The 22148-nt window shown below is 43.1% G+C and overlaps 1 protein-coding gene across 10 annotated transcripts in view; it reads right to left on the bottom strand.

Annotated features, from left to right (window-relative positions):
- SEPHS1 (selenophosphate synthetase 1) overlaps positions 1-15271 on the bottom strand; it is a 56100-nt gene extending 40829 nt beyond the window's left edge. For 5 of the 10 annotated variants that reach the window (XR_014784548.1, XR_014784547.1, XR_014784546.1 and 2 more), the window contains exons 1-2: positions 10500-10603; positions 6102-6370 (exon numbers count right to left, since the gene is read on the bottom strand). Coding sequence is in view for 6 of the 10 variants with exons in the window: in XM_084811628.1 (XP_084667754.1) it covers positions 6102-6294 (193 nt within the window). In the remaining 4 variants the exon portion in view is untranslated. Of the gene's footprint in view, positions 1-6101; positions 6371-9286; positions 9371-9658; positions 10604-10803 lie in introns of those variants that run through there. The other 5 variants (XM_084811630.1, XM_084811629.1, XM_084811632.1 and 2 more) reach the window with 5 other exon arrangements.
- Positions 15272-22148: the final 6877 nt, after the last annotated feature.

Here is a 22148-nt window from a genome sequence, read left to right on the forward strand (position 1 = left end):
AACTTAATGGTGGGAGATTCAAGTTTATTGAGCCAGTTTCCTTTATTTTAAGCATTATGCATTAATCCTAAAGGAACAAAGGCAGTTTCTGAAGGGCGGAATAAAGGACTAATCAATATGCTATGTCCAGAGTGGCAACTATAGAATAAACTGCTCCCTGAACAATCTGGGAATTCACCCCGCAATTAGGGCATCCTTCACATTGGCCAGGCTTTTGATCTAAAGGCACATGATGGATCAACCTAGCTGAAGTTCATCAGGTCTGCGTCTGGTCAGTGCCTGGATGGGAGCCTGTGTAGGAGCCCTATGTGTGCACTGCCTTGAGTTTCATGATAGAAAAAAAAGTAGGATACATATATACATATGTAATACATATATGAACAACCTGTACATACTCTGTTTGTACAGGGGAATCCTCACTCCATCTTGAGCAGGGCAGCAAAATACCTTGAGCCAATCCTACCATTACAAATTGGTGGAGGGAGAATCAATATGTAGAGATACATCTCTACAGAGCTTCATGAATGACTGCTTTTGATATCAAGAAATGTAAGGGGAAATAACTTAAACATTTATCAGATCACTTCACTGGAGGAAAGGAAAATAGCCGAGGGCCCAGCACCCATTACTTTTTATTTACTACATTTATGTACTGCTTTTCTGCCAAGGTACTCAAGGTAGTTTACATTTTCTAATAAATGACCTACAAAGAGACATGATATGAAAGGACAATAAGCAACTTCAGGTACCAACTCTTTCATACTATTACATAATGACTACGTGGGATGATCGTTGCAAGGAACAGTTCTGAGGAGGGATGGCGGAGAATTTCTCCACAAATCTCGGGGAGGCCGAATGCCAACGCATTTGGCCCCCTGAAATTGTTGGTGAAACCCCCCCCCACCACCGGGATGGGACTTACCTCCCTCGAATGTCCCTCTCGGCGGCGGGTCCCGGCGGGAGTTCGGCAGCGGCCGGTCTTCCGACCAGCCGCTGCCGACATTACAAAATAAAGTAAAAAAACCAAAACTAAACACCCGTGATAGGCTACGTAAATCATTACGTAGCCTATCACGGCTAGATTCCCAAAGTCAGCCGTGATAGGCTACGTAAATCGTTACATAGCCTATCACAGGTGACTTTGGAAAAAAAAAAGCGCGTACGCAAATGGCGGCGCCCATGGGCAAATAGCATTGCCCTAATTTTCGCCATAGTCTACGTAAATCTTTACGTAGACTACCGGGACCAAATAAGGAACGCAAATGGCGGCGCCCATGGGCTCCGCCATTTGCGTACGCGCCTTTTTTTCTTTCTTTGAAGTCACCCGTGATAGGCTACGTAATGATTTACGTAGCCTATCACGGCTGACTTTGGGAATCTAGCCGTGATGGGCTACATAAATCGTTACGTAGCCTATCACGGGTGTTTTTTTCCACCCCACACTTTTTTATTTCGCGGCCGGGGAGACGGGGCGCTTCTCCCCCCCCGGCCTGAATTTCAGCCGGGCAAGGCGGGGCGCCTCCCCCCCGGCCTGAATTTCGGCCGGGCGAGGTGGGGCGCCCCCCCCGGCCTGAATTTCGGCCGGGCGAGGCGCCCCCCCCGGCCTGAATTTCGGCCGGGCGAGGCGCCTCCCCCCCCCCGGCCTGAATTTCGGCCGGGCGAGGCGCCTCCCCCCCCGGCCTGAATTTTGGCCGGGCGAGGCGGGGCGCCTCCCCCCCCAGCCTGAACTTCGGGGGGATAACCAAAGCGCCTCGCCCCCCACCGCGAAGCAAGCTGCAGGACCAGGTAAGTGCCTTTCGTACATCCCTAGTTCTGAGTGGGCGAAAGTCAAATGGCAACAGCTACCAGCTAAGCCAACAGAGATGACTGTGCTCTCTCACTCTGAGACAACCTTATTAGCTTCATACTGAACTCCACCACTCTCGAAGCCCCACATCCACCATACAATGCACATGAACACAACACTGCCAGACCAGTCCCTAAGGCATATACTCTTACATACACTTTCATAAATAGAGTACCATTTTCTGCCCCAAATCCCACACAGACTCACTGTGCCCAGACACCCTCCTTCATTCTCCATACCCATCAATCACACAATAGCTGAGACACAGCAACTGGAGGCACTGCACAATGAAGTACCAGAATTAATTTTTTCCTTCTATACAAAGGTCATTTGTGTAGGTATACCAGTTATTCCAACCATACTTAGCCAAATATGTAAAATGTATTTTGGAAGAAGTAGAATTGACTATGGAGGCATATCTATATTATACACATACATACACATAATTTTGATTTGTACTTCGCTTTTCAGCTCTTGTACTTTTTTAAAATATAAGACTACCCAAGTTTCAACTTCCTTGTCTTATACTATAATATGAATATACCCAGTTTTAAGAAAGAGTAACAACTCAGCAAAAAGGTTATCTATTCAATTATCTTTCAATAAATGCTAACATCTATCAATAGCCAAGATTATTGTTTCATGTAGTAAATGTAATTCTTTAACTCTGGCTTAAAGGTTTCCTGAGATTACAGATATAGGCCATAATCCAGGGAAGCTACAGAAAACATTAAAAGGTTCTACCCCACACAGAAGGGGGAGTACACATTCTAATCGAGGCAACTGGAGAATTCATGCAGAATGGTCCAGAAAGCCATACGTATAGTGTTACTGGACCAAAGAATGGCTAACTTCTTCAACCTGGGAGTCTAAGTTCCCAAACTAAGCTACTCAGGGGCCAGACCCTTCCAGCCATGAAATGTGCAATCATGTAGAAGCCTCTGGTTGTCATTTCATAGAATACTGAGAGGGATACTAACCATCACAAAACTAAGTCCGATAGCAATGCTGCTCTTTTGTATGGCCAGTTTTAGATTTGCCTCACCAGCTCCTCCTCACCAGCTCCTCCCAACAGAGTAAAAACAAACATACTATAAGAGCCTGGCCAAATCACATGAAAGGTCCACCTATTCCACAATCCTTTGTTCCACACAGTGGCCAACCAGATGGTTTTCAGAGGCCCACAAGCAAGGCCTGAAGGCAATAGCCCTCTCCTGCTGTTGCTCCCCAGTAACTGGTAATCAGAAGTATACTTCTTGTGAACGTATTAAAAGAGCTATCCTCCATGTATTTGTCTAATCTTCTTTTAGCGATATCTAAACTAGTTACCCTCACTACATCATGTGGCAGTGAGTTTCATAAATTATGCACTGTTTGAAAAAGTACTTTCTATATTGAATCTTCTGATTAGTTTCATTGGATGACCCCAAAATCTAGTATTATAAGAGGGAGAAAAGCATCCATTCATTTTCTCCACACCATATGTAATGTTATAAATCTCTATCATGCCCACCATGTAGCCTTTTCCCCTAAATTAACAGCCCCAAATATTGCAGCTTTTCATTACGGGAAAGGTGCTCCAGCAACTTGATCATTTTGGTTGCTCTTTTCTGCACCTTTTCCAGTTCTATGGCCTTTTCCATTTGTAAAGCAGGCTGATATGGGGCAACCACAACTGTGTACAGTACTGCAAATGTAGTGCATCTCAGATTTTTATGCAGCCATTAAGACAGTAGACTATTGTTGTTTATTGCTTTCCTAATAATCCCTAGCATAAATGCTCTCTCATTGCATCACTTTTTTGTTGCGCTATCTACCATAACCTCGAGATTCCTCTCCTTGTTGGCCCCCACCAGTTCAGATCCCATCACTTATATGTGAACTTAGGATTGTTTGCCCCACTGTACATCATTTTGCATTTTCACTGAACTGCATTTGCCATTTTGTTGCCCATTCACCCAATCTGGAGAAATCCTTTTACAGTTCACTTGGGTTTTCACCATCCTTGGTATCACTTTGTGTTTTGAAAGTGTAAGTATACAATGTCTACCAAGCCATCCCTATCTATATCTTTGTTGACACTCTTGAAGAACTATAAAAGGTTAGCAAAGCAAACCTTTCCTTTGAAGAAGCCATGCTGAATCTTCTTCAGCAAGGACTCATTCTTCGATATGCCCAATAATTTTATTTCTAATAATGCTTTCCATCAATTTACCCAGAATATATGTTAAATTAACTGGCTTGAAGTTTTCTGGATCCCTTTTTAAAAACTGGTATTACATTGGCTACTTTCCAATTCTTTGGTAAGAATCCAATTCAAAGAGACAAAAATAGTTTTAGAGTCCACTGTGATATTGCAGAGGCATTCTCTCAGTTAACCTGAGGTGCCTTCTCATTCAGAACCAGTGCCTTATATGCCTGACCCAGCCATGCAATGTAATGAATGCCCCCAAAGCCTCTAAAATAATGCAGATGGCCTTTGGTCATTCTGACATTATATAGGACTGCAATAGTGGAAGTAGTTGTAGTACTATGTGCAGCAGTGAAGAGAATGGTAGTGGTTTAGCAAAAGCAGCATTTTTCTCAAGCCTCCCTCTCAGCTGACTAGCACTACTCTTGGATAGGCTAGAAACTGGAAGAAAAACTAAAATGTGAGCGGGGGGCGGGGAATGTGTTCCATAGGCTACCAGTTGGACATTGCTACACTGTATTATGACTATATTACTATATTTAGTGTATTACTAAAGGACAGTGGTAATAACCACTGCTTTCTATATTTGGATTCCCATCTGTGTTTAAGTTCTCAGACACTGAAAATGTTGGTGTTCCCATTTTGAAATTACTTATTTAAATCACATGACGACATAGAGTATGTTAAGAGTAGAGTATGGTAAGAGTCCTGAAAAATTAAATAGTTAAATTCTTAGGAATCAAATGTCAAAGAGAATACAAAATGTACTCCTTTGTCGGGGGGAAGCTTCCATTTTTCTAGCCTACCTTATATTGTTATTACTAACTTACAGCACCTCAGAAGCTCAGTGCCAACACAAGCCCCAGGCTTCTTCCCAACCTTGGTGCTGAAGGACAGTTTCCACAGTTGCTCTAAGTACCTCTGAAGCACAGCACAACTTTGGGGTGACTACTGCCCTCCCTCTCCAGCTCCAAGTTTGGGAGGAATCCTGGGGTTTGTCATGCTTGCCAAAGGTGAATGAAACTGTGAACCTCCAGTAACTTCCATGATTTCCCGTGGCCTCCCAAAGTAGACTTGGATTGCTGGATCAACTGACTACTCAAATAGTGCTGAATATTCCATAAACTAAAGAATATCTTTATGAAGGCTGCAGCCTGTCTTTTTAAACTGTATCATGGTGTCATCTGATAGAAAAGACAGGAAAAAAGAATCCTTGCTCCCTGCCCTGCAGCAGTCTGAGACATATAACCTCACTAGGAGGAAGCACCAACTAACCTGCAGTATGGTCAGCACCACATCTGATGTGTCTTACATAATTTTTATGCTCAACTTTCAACACATTTTGCAACTATTTGAGATCAGCCTGGGATTCCAGGATAAAAGCCAATAAATGATGTTATTTTTAAAGAATTGTCCCTACCTTTCACTCACGTATCTCCAATGTGGATTACATTATAAAATTAAAATATAAATACAAATATGAATTTAAGGATTCATTTCATTCGGGCTAAATTCAACAGTATCATAAGCAGGATATCATGTCCAATCAAAACCCTAAAAAGATCCAGAGTTGTCTTCACTAAAAAGAAACTTGTACAGTTTCTTATCACCATTCCCACACATTTATAAAAAATGTGTCATTTTTAAGAGTTTATGATGTTTCATAGTATCACTCTCCTAAGTAAATAAACGTTAGAGGGTGGGGTGTTTCCTTATTAGCATAGTTCTTCCAAGTTACAGATCTAATGAATCAAAGTATCAAATGTCTAAGCAATATCTGACCAGCTAAAATAGATTAGACATTATTTTGACTAGTGAAATGACCAACTTTATCCAAACTTTGATTTGTGGAAGTAAGATGTAATGTGTAAGACAGCCCTGGCAGCTTATCTATTCATACACAGAAAGGTACACTACCTTGGGACTTTTGTACACAGCACTGTGTTCTGAAATTCAATAAATAATAAATTTCATGAGCTTAAGCATGTTTCACCCTTTGTTGGATTGCGGCCAAATATCTTATTCTCTAACAGGCAATACCGCCATTAAAGATCTACTACTTACCCAGCCTTGGCATAACAGCTCCCAAAAACTGTTCATCTTCTTGGAAGTGATTTTCCTGTAGAGATTCAAGCAATTTCTGCAAAACGTCCTGAGGCACTTTACACCCAGTGCCTTTAAGTTCAGTAAATCGGGTTAGTCGAAAGCTCTTCTCAAGTTCATAACTTTCTGGGTTAAAGGACTCCCGAACAGACATGATTCTCACACAGTAAGTACCAGCAGCGTTTCCTCTTCTTTAGGAAATATGTTGGTTTGTTTTCCTGATAATTAGCCTAGTTTAAAAAAGAGAATTTGAAGATAGCTTTGAATTATCTGTAAACACATTTTCAAGCACATACTACATAAAATGTCTATAATATTGATAATAGGCACTCATGTAGATATTGCTTTTCCCTTCTACAGAAAAATCAGATGCAACCATATATTACAAAAGATGGAGAACAAATGAAAGCTATCTTCACAAAGACTACCTGCTCTTCTTAGTCTGGTGACATTTTAAAATATGCAATATTCATTTTTGTATATAAAAGCCCTATACAAACCCTTTCTAATACAAAGTTGTTCTGGCTTCAAAATGTTCTCTTAAAGGTTTTATAGTCACAATCCAGTGAAGAGTTAAATCCCATGGAAATTAGTGGGGCCTGTGTGGGTGAGACTATGAACTGGATTTTGGGTATAATCTTAATATTTAAAGTAACATGTTACATATAATATGGAAATAAAAGTTCAAATACGTTATTTGGAACTAACTCAAAATTTGTTAACATCAAGACTTGTGGCCTATTCACATGATGACTAGCGCGGCCTATGGGAGCTTGTTTTCAGTCAGCATACTAGTGTGCCTATGGCAAGCTGCACACACGCATATGCTGGTTGAATTTAGTTTTTGGCATGCCAACAAAGACCAATCTAAACATGGATTAGGAGTGATACTAAAAATCAACTTGGATTAAATTCAGTAGATAATAGTGACATGCACATGGTCTTGCCACAGATTGACAAAATAAATGCCCACGTATCTTAGAACTACACCCACCCAACATACAGAAGACCTGAGAGACAAGGTACACAATTAAGGGTTATCACAGTGGAAGAGGTGTCCAGAAGAGTTACCTTACAAAACTATTCTGGAATCAAAGGTAACATTGCAGAGGAAGGTGTTCAAGGTCTATCAGAAGAGGCAAGGTTTAAGGGCCACTACTGAGAAAACCCTGTCTCTTGTGTATGCCTCCCTTACTGATCTTAACGGTAGGCACTCAAGGACCCGGAGGCAGATTTTAGCATACAGGCAGGTTTGTGTGAGGGAATACTGTCCTTCAGAATACCTTTAAAGCCTTTAATGGCTTGGAAACAGGTTAAGATCAGCACTTTGAATTGGGCCCAGGAACAGACAAGTAGCTAGTGCAATTAGCACAAGACTGAAGTTATGTGTTCAGATTTTCTGGTGCCCACCAGCATCGGACAGCCACATTTTGCACCAGCAGAAGCTTCCAGACTGTTTTCACAGGCAGCTGCATGTAAAGTGCATCACAGTAGCCTATTTTGAAGGTAACCACAGCATGGGTAACTCTGCCCAAGTCTGAGCGCTCCAGATAGGGCCACAGCAGGCATACAAGCTGGAGCTTGTCAAAACACTCCTGGCCACTGTAGCCACCTCCCCAGAGACAAATCCAGGAACACCCCTAGGCTGCATACCTGGTCTTTTAGGGGGAACGCCACCCCATCCAGTTAACCATTTGGTCATCTGACCAAATATAGAAGGCTCTCTTCACAAAGATTTCCTCTAGATCACTTTTTGTATTTTCTATTTATAATCTGAAATAATGAGACACTGCAAATTGGTCCTAGGGGCCAGTATAGAGATGCTGATGATAAGAATCTGTTCATTTCTGTGAATAACTGCTCAAGCAAACACTGTAAGGTATGAGCCATGAACTCACAAAGATCATTTGTTCCCTTCCACAACCTGGAAAAATCAGAATTGTTCCAGTTTACAGAAGGGGTAATCTCATGCCAGTTAGTTGCTCGTATGTTATAGTTGCTCATGTGAGCAGTTATTTCTGGAAGTGATTGACTCACTGAATGTCAGAACCAATTCTTAACACTGCTGTTAATTTTATAAAAATCAAATTAAATAAGAACTCCTTCCTGGTACATACCACAGATATACAACACTGCTTAACAGTGCAATCCTATATGTGTACTCAGAAGAATGCCCCACTGAGGTTAATGGGGCTTATTTCAAGGTCAGTGGGTATAGGACCGCACCCTAAATACTTTGCCCCCCAAAATGGTGTCCGTCGTTAAACTTGGTGAAAATGGTTCTGGGGATTCGTTAAACAGATCTGTACACTACAGTTGCTTCAAAAAGTAGAGGAATCCTGCCTAACAGAATTCAGTCTGCACTGCTAGCTAGAACGTTACTGTTAGTTGTTACTAGAACGTACAGAAAACTTATATAGTACTGAAATATATTTGAGGTATTCTGAAGCAAGGGGATGGGGTGGGGACCTGTATGAAGCCTTATGCCACTCACAGTGCAGTCTTATGCATGTCTACCCACAGTGATCTCCATGAAGTTCAATTTGAATTACTTCCAGGTAAATGTGTATAGTACTTCCCCAAGTACTAATCTAAAGCTTTGCAGATGTATTAGTGCAATGAATATAATGCACAATCCAATGTTAATCACATTTCAGTAGGGTAGCTGAGCTGCAATCCAAGGCATACTTTCCTGGGAGTAGGCCTCACTGAACACAGCGGGACTTAATTCTGAGCAAACATCCATAGGATTGTACTGTTAAACATTTGAATCAACAGGACATAAAAATGCTGAATTTCAACTGTAGTATTTAATGGGAAGTAAAAGCCTTAAATTGCTCTACACTTCCAATCAGGAACCACACTTGTTTTTAAAAGTATGTTCCCTTTCCTTCTGTTCCCCAAAACAGGTGTGCCCCTTACTCCCAAACTTTCTAAAGCCAGTGCTTGAGCAACAAGCCAAGTGTTTATCTTTCCTACTGAGCCATACAAACTTATGACTACTTATTCCACCTCCTCGTATCTTATTTTAGAAGATAAGAGCCCAGATCTTGACTGAACTTTGGTTACAGCCCACAAAATTCCGAACATGTGCGTTCTTTATTTCCCAATTTTAAAGGCATTGGAAAGAAGTGACGCTCACAGACCTGTTTCAGCCAGCTGCAGAGTTTGCAACACCGTACTTCATCTCCCACTTTGGAAACCATTTTCTGCTGTTTCATTTCATAACTCTGAGAACACCGAGGGAGAATTGCAGTTTTGCATAAAAATGCCTTTTGCAAAATGAATACTCCGTCCCACCCCCTAAGAGACCGCCGTCGTTCAGCTTTCTTTCGTTCAAAAACCAGCCCAGACTAGAGAATTTAGCCTTTGCTTTACTACAGGTCTGGCGTAAGGGCACATTGCCCGGGACAACAATATTTCAGGTAGGCCGACACGCCTCTCACTGAAGTAGGCTCACCACGTGGCCAAGGGACAGAACTAAAGCAAATCGATGAAGCAGAGGAGGGCAACTTTACCCTGGAGCACAGTGAAGAGGACTACAGGAAGCCATAGCGCCGGGACACCTTAAATTTCCAAGCTGCTTGCCTGCAAAGGCTACCGGGGCCTTCAGTACTGCTCTCTTTCGGCAGCCGCTGGGACTAGGAGGGCGCCCAGGGCCCTTCGCGCCCGCCAGCGTTCCCGCCTTCCCCCCGCGACCGAGCCCGTCCTTTGTGAACGCCCCGTCGCCCAGGCACAAGCCGCCCATCGGTCGAGCGAAAGGGAAGGACAGGTGTGCGTGCGTTTGAATGTAGCAGGAGGAGGGTGCTTAACCCTTTGCGGGATGCGAGGCAGCCGAGGAACGCTTAAAGGCGAAGGCAAAGGCGGGGGCGGCGGCGCGCAACCTCGTAACGGGCCGGGCGAAGGGAGCGCCTCCGGGAGCGGCGCGCGCCCGGCCGAGGCGGCTTTCGGCGGCCTCTCGGAGGGGAGGAAGCCCGGCTCGCGCGCGGGATTCCACGCGGCGGGCGGGCGCGCGCGCGCGCTCTCCTCCCTCCCTCCCTCCCTCGCGCGCGCTCTCTCTCTCTCTCTGTGTGTCTGTAAAAAATAAAAATGGCGGGTGAAAAAATTAACCCCTTCCCCGCCGGGCGCGGGCATTTCTCTTTAAAGCAGCCCTTCTGGGTTACGGCGGCCCAATGCCGTCTCCCCCCCCCTCCTCCGCGGCGCGCCCCTTGAACAGACGGAGGGAGACTCTCCCCTCAGCTCCCGCTCGCTCCAACACGGCCCCGGGGGAAGGCGGCTGAGGCGGAGGGGCGCGTTCCCCTTTAAGCCTCTCCCGGCGGCGGCGGCGCCCCGCTTCCCCGGCCCAGGCCCGTTCCTTACCGTTTCCCCCGCTCCTCGCCCGCCCGCGAACGGGGCTCCCCTCCTCCTCGTTCGGCTAAGCCCGAGTCCGCCAGGCAGCCAGTCCCACAATGCACCGGGCGTCTGGCCGGGCCGGCTCTCTCTCCCCCGGCGCCGCCTCGACAGGGGGGAAAAGGCGCCGCCGCCGCCGCCGCGCCGCCGCGGGAGCGAGAGGGTTAACCCGCCCCCCTCTCCTCCCCCGCCAACGGCCGCTCCCGCCCCGCCCGCTGCGGGCCTGGGGTGGGGGAGGGCGAGCGGGGCTGCGACGGCTGCGGCCGCTACCTGCCTTTAAGGGGAGGGAGCCGCGGGCCCGCGTGCGCGCGCCGGCCGTGCGCGGAAGGGGGCGGCGCGCGCCGCTCGGGCTGAGGGAAGCCAGCCGGCCGCCCCCCCCCCCGCGGCGCCTCGGCGGGCAGCGCGCGTCGTCTCCCGGGGCCTCCGGGGCCCCGCGCCGGTGAGGTGGTTCCGCGGGAGGAAGGGGCGGCGCCCCCCCCCTTTCGGGCGGCGAGGCGCGCCGGGGGCGTTTTGGCCCCTGCGGGAAACGAGCGCCAAGGAGACGGCCGCCCGCGCCTGAGCGTGCGCAGGAGGCGCTTCCAGCCCAGCAAGGGGCAGCTGGAAGAAACAAGGGGGAAATCCTACGCGTGTTTAGACGGGGGGGGGGGAGAAGCCCTGCTGCTCCCAGCATGCCCCAGCCAGCCGGCTGGGGAATGCTGGGAATTGTTTTCTGCTGGGGCATGCTGGGAGTTGGAGGGCTTTTCTGGCTACCCAGGCATAGGATTGCGCCCTAAAGGGCACGGGCCCCTCGTCTGTCTGTCCCCGATACCGCGAACGACTCTGAGGAGAGAAGGTGTGCCTTGTACCGTGGCAAGGGGCTGTGCGGCTTACCAGGGGTGGCCCTCTTGTCCTCCAGATGTTTTTGCTTGTAACTCTGATCAGCCCTAGCCGGCATAACCGGTGGTGAGGGATCATGGGAGATGTAGGCCAGAATTTCTGGACTCGCCCTTTTTGGGGTGGAAGGGATATTAACTTACAGGTTTATTGCAAGGCGAGTAAGGGCGACAACTCTAGGCATTACAGGCCTGCATCCTATAGGATCTTCGGAAGCACCCTGTGGTGGTTGAGACTTCCTTCTAGGCTATTAGGGAGGGGGAGGCACCAACCAAACAGGAAGCGACTCATTGACAAGACACTGTCAAGCATGGCATTCCCATGCCAATAACAGCCGATGTATATAGACATGAATAAAGAACTGAGGCTATACACCCCCTGGTAAGTTTTCAGTCACCCCAAATCATACACCTACATCTCTAGGGCAGTGTCCTTTGTGAGATGGCATAGAATTGCATCCAGCCCAATGCCTGTTTTGAGTACAAAGTACTTTCTAGCATTTGGGGTGTCTCAGAGCTGACAGTGGGGTGCACATCCCCAGTTCCTTATTTATTTCTGCTCACAGTGGCTATTATTAGCATGTGGGCACCATGCCTGACTGTCTTGTGCCCAAACAAAGTGTTGCGACAGAGGTAACTATGGTTGAAGATTATGACAGACCACTCTCGTGAATAGATATTAATGCTTATATTTTTTAGAATATTTATATAGCCGTTTCCATTTTAAAAATCCCAAAGTGGTTAGACTAGTTAATGGTTGAGAAAATACATTTATAGGATCAGCTTTAGAAGTATTAGAGGTATTTTCCTTATCATGCTGATAATAAAGAGACACAGATGACCCTATTCAATGTTTAAATATCTGAAAAGTTTTTTTCTGACCCATTTGATATTATGTTATGATAATATATCATGTATTATAATACTATTATTATAAGGTCGTGGGACTGTTACTTTTCAGCCATTTCCTACAGCAGTTGTTGATGAAAACCCACATTTTGCATTGAACTGGATGTTGCAACTTTTGACTTGTTTCTTATGTTTGTCTAATTGTTCTCTCAAAAATAATTCCCTTTGCAATTATTTTAAAGTTCAATCTTATTTTTACCAGACTACATGTTTAAAGAATATCTTCAATGTGCCTCTGAGGATGTTCCGAACATCTTTTCAGTCTGAGAGGAAAAAAGCTTTGTATATATACATATATATACACACACACACACACACACACACACAAAAGGACCCTGTACTCCTGAGCATGTGTAAAAATCTGTACACACACCCCTCACATTCCCACCCCAACCTACCTGAGAAAAAAGTAAGGGGCTGTACATACAAAGAAGTGTATCTGGGGGAGGTAGGGATGCCAGTTTTATTTATTTTTTTAAATGTGGCACTTGAGGCTTAATGTGCCTGATAATACAAAGTGGTTTTTCCCTCTACTCAGAGGAAAAGCTTTTTAAGGTTGTAATCCTATACACACTTACCTGAGAGTAAGCTCCACTGGAAACAAGAACTGAGTAGACCTGAGAAGGATTTTATTGTTAAGAACCTATGGTCACAGTGCTTTTGAACATGTGCAGGGTTTGTTTCCAGTCCAACAGGAAGAAATCAAGGACACATTGCCTCTGAGCATATGTACCAGCATCTCCCCCCAAAAGCTATCATCTTTATTTTAAAAAGCAAACAAAGGCATGTTATAGAAAATAAGAGAATAAATTGCACTCACATTCCCCCTCCCCCCCCAGTGTCATTCAATTCTGGCAACTGGACAGGAAGCTTGCATTCTGACCAGGCCAGTAAAATTATGGCTGTTGGCCATGTTATGTGGGAAGGGATGATGTGTTGCTGCTAGTGGGACTGATTTCTCTCTGTCTCTCTTGCAATGGTGTATTGAGTGATAACTTCATAGTCAAGTGACCGCTACTTTCCACCATTTCAAGGTTTCTTTTACAATATTTCATCTCAGTTGTGAAATAAAGGTACTTGATTTTACCTACTTTACCCCTAAGGAGAACCAACTTATAGAATGGACATACAGTGGCGAGAAAAAGGTTGTGAACACTTGTCACATATTTCCAACCTAAAATGTTACTAGATTTTACTCAAACCTCGTAATCCTAGATAAACAATAGATCACCTAATTAAACAAATGATACACAAACATGGTGCTTTTTCAACATGTGTTTATCTACAACTGGTTTTCACACATGAATATTGAATGTTTAAAGTATGTGAACCTTTAGATTCAGTACCTGCTTGAGCAGCACCCCCTTGGTACCCCCTTGAGCAGCAATGACTTCAAGGAAGCATTTCCTGTAACTGTTGGTCAATCTCTCACATTGGTTTTGAGGAATTTGGGCCCATTCCTCCTTACAGAACTGCTTCAACTCAATGACATTTGAGGGCTTCCTTGCATGAACAGCTCACTTCATGTCCTGCCACAACTTTTCGATGGGGTTTAGGTCCAGGCTTTCACTAGGCCATTCTACAACACGGAATGTTTTCTTTCACAGCCATTCTTTTGTAGGTCTGTGTGTATGTTTAGGATCATTGTCTTGTTGCATGAGCCACTTTCAGTTCAGCTTCAGCTCACGGACAGATGGCCTGACATTCTCCTCTAGAATCTTCTGATACACTGCAGAATTCATGGCTGTGTCAATGATAACAAGCCGTCCAGGTCCTGAGGCAGCAAAGCAGGCCCAAAACATCACATTCCCACCACCATGCTCGACGGTTGGCATGAGGTTCTGCTGGAGCTCAGTGTTTGTTTTTCACCAAAGATAATGTTTCTCATTGAGGCCAAAAAGTTCTACCTTTGACTCATCTATCCTGAGAACATGATTCCAGAAGTCTTGGGGATCATCTATATGATCTTTATGATCCATCTATATGCTGGAGCTCAGTGTTTGTTTTTCACCAAAGATAATGTTTCTCATTGAGGCCAAAAAGTTCTACCTTTGACTCATCTATCCTGAGAACATGATTCCAGAAGCCTTGGGGATCATCTATATGAACTTCAGACAGGCAGCAATGTTCTTTGTGGAGAGCAGTGGTTTTCTCCTGGCTATCCTCCTATGAACACCATTCTTGTTCAGTCTTTTTCTGATTGTTGAGTCATGAACATCACATTAGCCAAGGCGAGAGTGGCCTGCAGATCCTTGGATGTACTCTGAGGTTCTTTTTGGCTTCCTGGATGATGCACCAGTTTATTCTTGGAGAGATTTTAGTAGGTCGACCGCTCCTGGGCAGAGTGACTGTGGTCTTGAACCTTCTCCATTCATAGACTATCTGTCTGACAGTGGATTGGTGGAACCCCAAAGCCTTAGGAGAGTTTTGTAACCCTTTCTAAATTGATGAGCAGCAATAACTGCTTTTCTGAGGTCCTCAGAGATGTCTTTTGATCATGGCATGATGTTTTCCACACAACCCTTTGATGAGGACCAAACTCACAAAAGTTTCTGATCCTTTTATAGCATGGGGGCCTCCCAAACTTAACCTGAAGATCTACCTAATTACTTAAAACACCTGATTCTAATGATTCCCTTTAACTGAACTGATGCAACCAGGGGTTCACTTAACTTTTGCACATACCCTGACTTTTAAATACTAATTGTTTGCCTAATTTATACATTGTTTTATTTCACAAGACATGGAATTGGTTGATATAAATCCTACTAGATATTTAGAAAAGGACTGGTTTTGATTCATGAAGGCTATCACGGTAAAACTATGGAATTTCCATAATTATCATTAGGGTTCACAAATTTTTCTTGCCACTGTAAAAACTTATATTAGAAAAATTATGGAAGTGTTGGTAAAGGGTTTTTTTGTTCTACAAAATACATATTCTATTTTTAACTAGTTACATTTCTCAGTATGCCTCCTGTCTGCTTTTTTTTTTGTTTTAATGGAAGTCCGAATTTGCCCGTTACCTATAAGGAAAGTCTTATTCTCATGCAAACATTAACCATTGTATTATATTATTTATTTATTTCTATACTGCCCAATAGCCAAGCTCTCTGGGTGGTTCACACCAATTCACAATATAAAGTACAGCATGAAAATTTAAATATACAACATTTTAAAACAATTTTGAGAGCAATGCTGTGACCGCTACACAGCATAGGATTGTTCGGTTTACTGGCTCCGAGGCCACATTCCTTGCCCATCCCCCCAATAGCCGGTGCACAGAGAACTGCACTGGCTACTTCTCCACGCGCACAAAACAGCATAGAGATGGGGAAAGGGGGGGGTGTTCCTGGGTATGGGAGCGATGTTTCTTATTGCCGCCCCAGTCTCCTTCCCTCCCCCTCCAAAGCTCCGCTGCTCTATGGGTGAAATCACTTGTCCAGCAGAAATGCAGGGCGGCTGGAGCATGGAGGCGAAGATTACCTCCATGCTCCAGCCACGCTGCATTGGATACTCGACAGCCTCCGAGTTCAGAGGCTGCTGACTATCCACATAGAGTCGCACCCTTAAACAGCTAAAAACAAGTTCAATAAAATACTTGACCTATCCAAACAGCTGCCATAAATGCCCCATGATATGACATTAAATGCCTGGGAGTAGAGGACAGTCTTGACCTGGCACTGAAAAGATGGCAGTGTTGGTCTAGTGCAATATTAATTTTGTGGAAGTTAGTTCCCAAAGTATTAGGGCACGCTCCTATGCATATTTAGACGGAGAAAAGGCCTTCAGCTCCCAGCATGCCCCAGCCAGCATTGCTAGCTGGGGCATGCTGGGAGTTGTAGGCCTTTTCTCTGTCTAAACATGAATAGGATTGTGCCCTTCATGGCCAGTTTTAAGAGTAACAGGCAAGTTGGAACAGTGAAATCATTACACTGTTCTTGAGTTAGGAATAAGAAAGGAGAAAACTGGTAGAGCACAATCCAATGCATATTTAGAAAAAGAAAAGTCCTACAATTCCTAGCATGCCCAAGCCAGTCATGCTGGCTGAGGTTAGGACTTTTTTCCTGTCTAAATATAGATAGGATTGTGCCCTTATTTAATTAAGAGCTTCCTTCCCCTTCCTTTGCTATTTTACCTTGGGGCTTATTTGGATAGTGCGGACAAACAGTTGAACGCAAGCTGAAACACTAAAGGCACAATCCTATGCATGTTTAGACAGATTTTTTTCTGTCTAAACTTGCATAGGATTGTGCCCTTAAGTGGTATTGTTTGGTTATTATATCTGAGTGTGAGAAGGTGGATTTAAGAGCTTTTAAATCAGTTGCCTCATTGAAGAATTTACAGTTTGACTTTCCTTTCATGCAGTCTTTACTAGAATACAGCCTTCTGTACCAGTATATTTTCTTCCTCTGAAATTGGTCAACTGGCTCCCTTTCTGCCAAAGTTACTGTTCTGGCCTTTGTTTGAAAGAGGTGTTTAGTTATACCAACCAGGTCTGTTGATATCTGATATGTGACCTAACTCTCTTGAGGATGCAAGTCCAGCATCAACTTCCTGAATTACCATCTCACGTAGCATGGAAGGGGCAAAACTAAAGCAGGTGTCATATTGCAGTAACTGCCAGCCTTTAAAATATCTGCTTTGCCCAGTGTTGTGCATTTTATGTAATCACACACAGCTCCCTGCAAATTATTTGAGTATATAAATAGTGTTTCTATGAGCTGAAACCACCTGTTTCAGAAGGTATTTTAGCAAGCTGTTTTGCTTTCTCAGTTTCTCTCCATAGGCAAAACCAAAACAACCCTTGAACTAGGATGCGTGTCTATGAGAACGTTCAGACCTTTTTCTTTCTTTTTTTTTTTTACTAAAAGCAAGTCTTTTTCCCCTAAAGGATTTGTGGGTGCTGAATGCATTTTTGGTGTTTCCAAGTTGTGCCTAGAACATTTAATCTTTAAAAATTAAGGGGTGGGGGGAGACACAAATTGGCCACCACAAATCAGAACTTATTAATGCATGATTTTATGTTTATGGAATATAACATATAACAATAAATTCTTTTTTAGTCTTATCTGAGATTCATGAAGCTAATCTCTGCTATTTATCAGGTTGTGCCTATTGTTATGGCTACTGGCCAACCATTCCTTTGTTAGGCAGATTGCTGGTTAATAGTCAAAGATCGACATTTCATCAATGGGAGCTAATGGCTAGGAGATGGTTTCTTGATAGTCAAGAGAACCTCTCTGTGTTTTTGAATGAAGTACCTGGCAAAGCTTGGGAAAATTGACATACCTCAAGCTGAGAGGAGGAGGCAGAGGTGTATGGATGAAAACAGGTTCTGCCTTGTAATGCCCCTTTACACTTCTTTTCTGCTTCTATATTATTCGTACATAAAGTAGATATACAAAGATGCCTTAAATCTCCAATGTTCTCTAGCCAAAAGAAACTAAAATCAGTACTGCTGCCCCTGGAACTTCTCACTGGCTGCTCAGAGAAGTGTGGAGTGTACAACAGTATTGTGTTTCTTAATTGGCAGAACATTTTAAGAGCGCAATCCTATGCATATTGACACAGTAAAAAAGCCAGCAAGGTTGTATGACTTTTTTTCTGTCTCAACATGCAAAGGATTGCGCCTTTAAATGCCTGAAATAAAATTGAGCAAAGGTCAGAAATCTTAGAATAAAGGTCCTAGCCACAAAACAGACTGAAAAAGATATTTTGTGAACTCAACAGACAGGTTAAGAACAGCTAACATATTCATTGAGAGATTTCTATTACGTGATGAGAAAAAAGTCCAGTTCGGAAGTTACCCTCCCAAAGAACATTTCGGTAGATAAGCTGCAGACAGATACAACATTTGGAACCTTGTCGCCATTCATTGCAACTTTTCTAAAAGGTAGGGTATTGTTCAACTGAAATGCTGTTGTATTTGACAGATATTACAAGTCTAGAATCAAAAGTGGAACAACATATCTGTGGGACAGATAGAAGGTTGATAGTAGTTCAGATGTTCCTTTGCCTCAAATGGAATAATGTCTGGCGCATCCAGAAAACAAAGTGGACTTGGCAAAATGCCTCTCCTAGCTATTATTTCAAGCAGTGTACCAAAGAACATGACTGTTGTAGTTGCTACTGGTGGCTTCAGTAATAAAGAAATAGTAGAATTATCTGAAGTAGATGTTAAGGAAGTATATTCCAAATCACATCATGGTACAGCAGCTGCCATTTGAACAGGATCTATAGAAACCATTCTTGCATTTCAAAATTTCTGACAGTGATTCCAATTCCTATCAGGCCAAGTATAGCAAGATTTTTTTTTCCCCAGTAGTGCCATGAATTCTTCAAATATTAACCTTCCCTAACCTGGTGCTCTCCAAATGTTTTGGACTGCACCTCCCATCAGTTACAGCCAGTACGGCCAGTGGTCAGGGATAATGGGAGCTGTAGTTTGACAACAGCTGGGGGACACCAGGTTGGGAAAGGCTGACCTAGGTAATGGTAACTTATGTAATCAAACTGTCAAGTATGCAGAACTGTCCATCTGCAAAGTCTACAATGTGTCAAATACAAACATGTTCTGTCATATTTGTCAAATCCTGTTATGAGTGACTCTTCTATTCGCAAAAGATGTCTTTTCACATCAGGTAGCAATATGGCAGCAAGAACACTTGCAATACCCAAAACTGCTCCCTCCCGAGATCTTTGTCCAATGTTATAAAGATCTGTTAAAAGAGTTCTCCACAACTTATATAGCATTGCTATTTCTGGCCAAGTTTTTAAATGTCCATTCTCCTTGGGTACATTTGCTGTTGTGAACTTCTCTTAAGAATTCAAGGTATGTGACAAACGGATTCAATGCACCAATAGGAAAAAAGAGTCTGTGTTAACCATAAAAATAGTACCAAATGTGGCCTTCATATTATTTGTTAGTGGCTATTTTGTTTTTCAGATTTTTAAAGTTCAGTGTTACAGATACAAGTTGACAAACACAAAAAAATGGATTCAGTGCCTCAAAAATGCATTCTAAAAGACCTATTTTCCAGATTTTATTCAAAATAGTCTGAGTATGTTGGATTTTCTCAAAATATCACTAGTTTGAATCCTGTAATCATTTAAGCTATTTGTATTCTCAGATATAGTTTTGCCTGGCCAAATGCATTCATATGCTACATTTGTCTTCTACAGAACCCCCAAATAGTAATTTCTAGGGCTGCAAGCTTTAAGCTATTCTATTCAGTAGACCCTGGCTGCAGTACTTCTGAGCAGACATGCCCAGTATTGCACAGTAATTCATTTTGATTCATCACTGAGGCTGTGCATTAAGAGTATGCATTTATTTTTGGAGTTATTTTGTACTGTAATACGAAATGTAAAGGAAAATATATGACCAGATGGCATATCACTGAAAAAGTGGCAAAAGTAATGGATACATACAATCCTGTATGATGGAATTTCTAAAAAGAGAATGACAGGGTGTGTATTTTTCTTCATGTGTGGTAGACTTGTTCAATATCAAATAATTTTTTAAATAAAATCAATATGTTGACCCAGAGAATTAAAACTGGAAAGCTACCACTAGGTCTAAATTGGCCAAACTTTAGACATGACTACCAGTTTCCCAAATTATCATCATGACTATGAAGGCTAGAGCTTGGAAAGCACATGATTCTAGCCAACTTTCTGGGTGGCTGAACTGCTAAAGTGCTATTTTTTTTGTGTATATGGGGAATTTGTTGCCTTCTTTAGACTATTTTAATCCTTTTGTCTTTAGAGAATGCCCTTTCAACACCTTTTTAATTGGTAATGACCAACCTAACCAAAGGTGAGCACTTTTTAAAAATCGCCATTGATTTCAGTGGGAGAGTTAAGTGTATGCTTAACTTTGGCTGAATCATGGGGTCCACTCACATATTAACAAAAAAGGGATAATTTTACCCACCACAGTAGCAACTAGGAAACTAAGGTACATATTAGCTCACCAATTTCATTTTGACCCCTACACAGATGTTTAATGGATTATCTGGTCTAACCCAGATTTAAAACATGAAGATCAACCTATGCAGGCCAGGATGGGTGGGTGGGGGGGATGAACTGTATGTGGGATTTGCACTCTTTATGAACTTTTGGTACAGGTTAGGGAATTTCTGCCTTTCTTTGAGTTACAAAACACATACAACCTGTCAACTGGCAATCTTTACAATTAAAAAAACACTAACAGCCACCTACAGCCTATTAGTGCTTTAGTACTCCACTCTGTCTGATCACTCTACCATATATCTTTAAATCCACAAGTCTATATAAATGGTCGCGGGATGAGACTAAAATTTGATATTCAGGTTATTAGTGAGAAATGGAATAGGAAATTGGGGGATCCCATTCACAATAGCATGGTTGCTAGCCTTACTTCCATACATCTTTTTTCATTTGACCAGAAACTAAGGTTAATTCAACAGAAATTATTATTTCAAACATACTGGGTGCCATATCATCTCCTTAAAAATTCTGTCCGCTTCTGCTAGATGTTGGTGCTGTGGTATTGATTTTACGTCACTATCACATGTGATGTAGGCATGCCCTGTATTGGCTTATTTTGGGATGGAGATCTGCCTCTCTATTAATTCTTTTAAATACTTCATTGAAATTCACAGATGTCCACATAACTCCTGAACTACATTCCCCTTCTATAGGAATTGTCAGCCAACAGAAGTGGACCATGGGAGGCCTCATGATTGCAAAAGGACTCTTACTCCAACACAGGAAGGAAAAATCTCTGCCAATCCTTCAGTAGACAGATCTTTGTAAAACGCAGTTAGAAACCAAAATAATAATACTCAGTAAAAATATCAGTGAAAAATTCATCTATAGATTTATTTATTTATTTATACATTTAAAGTGCAAGCTAATGCATGTTTAGACAGAAAAAAGTCCTCTATCTCCCAGCATACCTAACTGTCCTCCTTAAGAACAGGTCAGCTTGACTCATCTATGTTTTTCTCCCCCCCGCCATCAACTTCATTTTCCTTGGGAGCTATAACCTGTTCCCCTTGTATCTATGTTTGTTTAAAACAAAACAGACATTCATATAGGGCGCAATCCTATGCATATTTAGACAGAGAAAAAGTCCTACAACTCCCAGCATGCCCCAGCCAGCGTGCTGGGAGATGGAGGGATTTTTTTTCTGTCTAAACATGTATAGGATTGCACCTTAAATGTATAAATAAATCTATGGGTGAATTGTTCACTAATATTTTTATTGAGTATTATTGGCTTTTTAACGGCTGTTTTACTATGTGCATGGGGCAATGCAACCTTGATGCTGGTGTGCCATTAAACTCTGGCCTAAACTATGGTAACCCTGTGTCTGGGCTGTGTTGTTGTTCAGTCGTTCAGTCGTGTCCGACTCTTCGTGACCCCATGGACCATAGCACGCCAGGCCTTCCTGTCCTGCGCACTCTCCCGGAGTGTGCTCAGGTTCATATTCATTGCATCGGTGATGCTATCTAGCCATCTCATCCTCTGCCGTCCCCTTCTCCTTTTGCCTTCAGTCTTTCCCAGCATCAGGGTCTTTTCCAGAGAGTTTTCTCTTCGCATTTGGTGGCCAAAATATTGGAGCTTCAGCTTCAGTATCTGTCCTTCCAATGAGCAGTCAGGGTTGATTTCCTTTAGGATTGACTGATTTGACCTCCTTGCAGTCCAGGGGACTCGTAAGAGTTTTTCCAGCACCACAGTTCGAAAGCATCAATTCTTCGGTAACAGTACAATAATATAAAATACATGTCAGGATCTTGGCAGTTCTTCAGTTTCAGAAAACACAGCGCCTCAGACATGAGGATGGATG

The sequence above is a fragment of the Heloderma suspectum genome, chromosome 7 (genome assembly GCF_057233095.1).
Source record: "Heloderma suspectum isolate Gila_16-S chromosome 7, 16-S_ref, whole genome shotgun sequence".
In the NCBI taxonomy this organism is placed as follows: Eukaryota; Metazoa; Chordata; class Lepidosauria; order Squamata; family Helodermatidae; genus Heloderma; species Heloderma suspectum.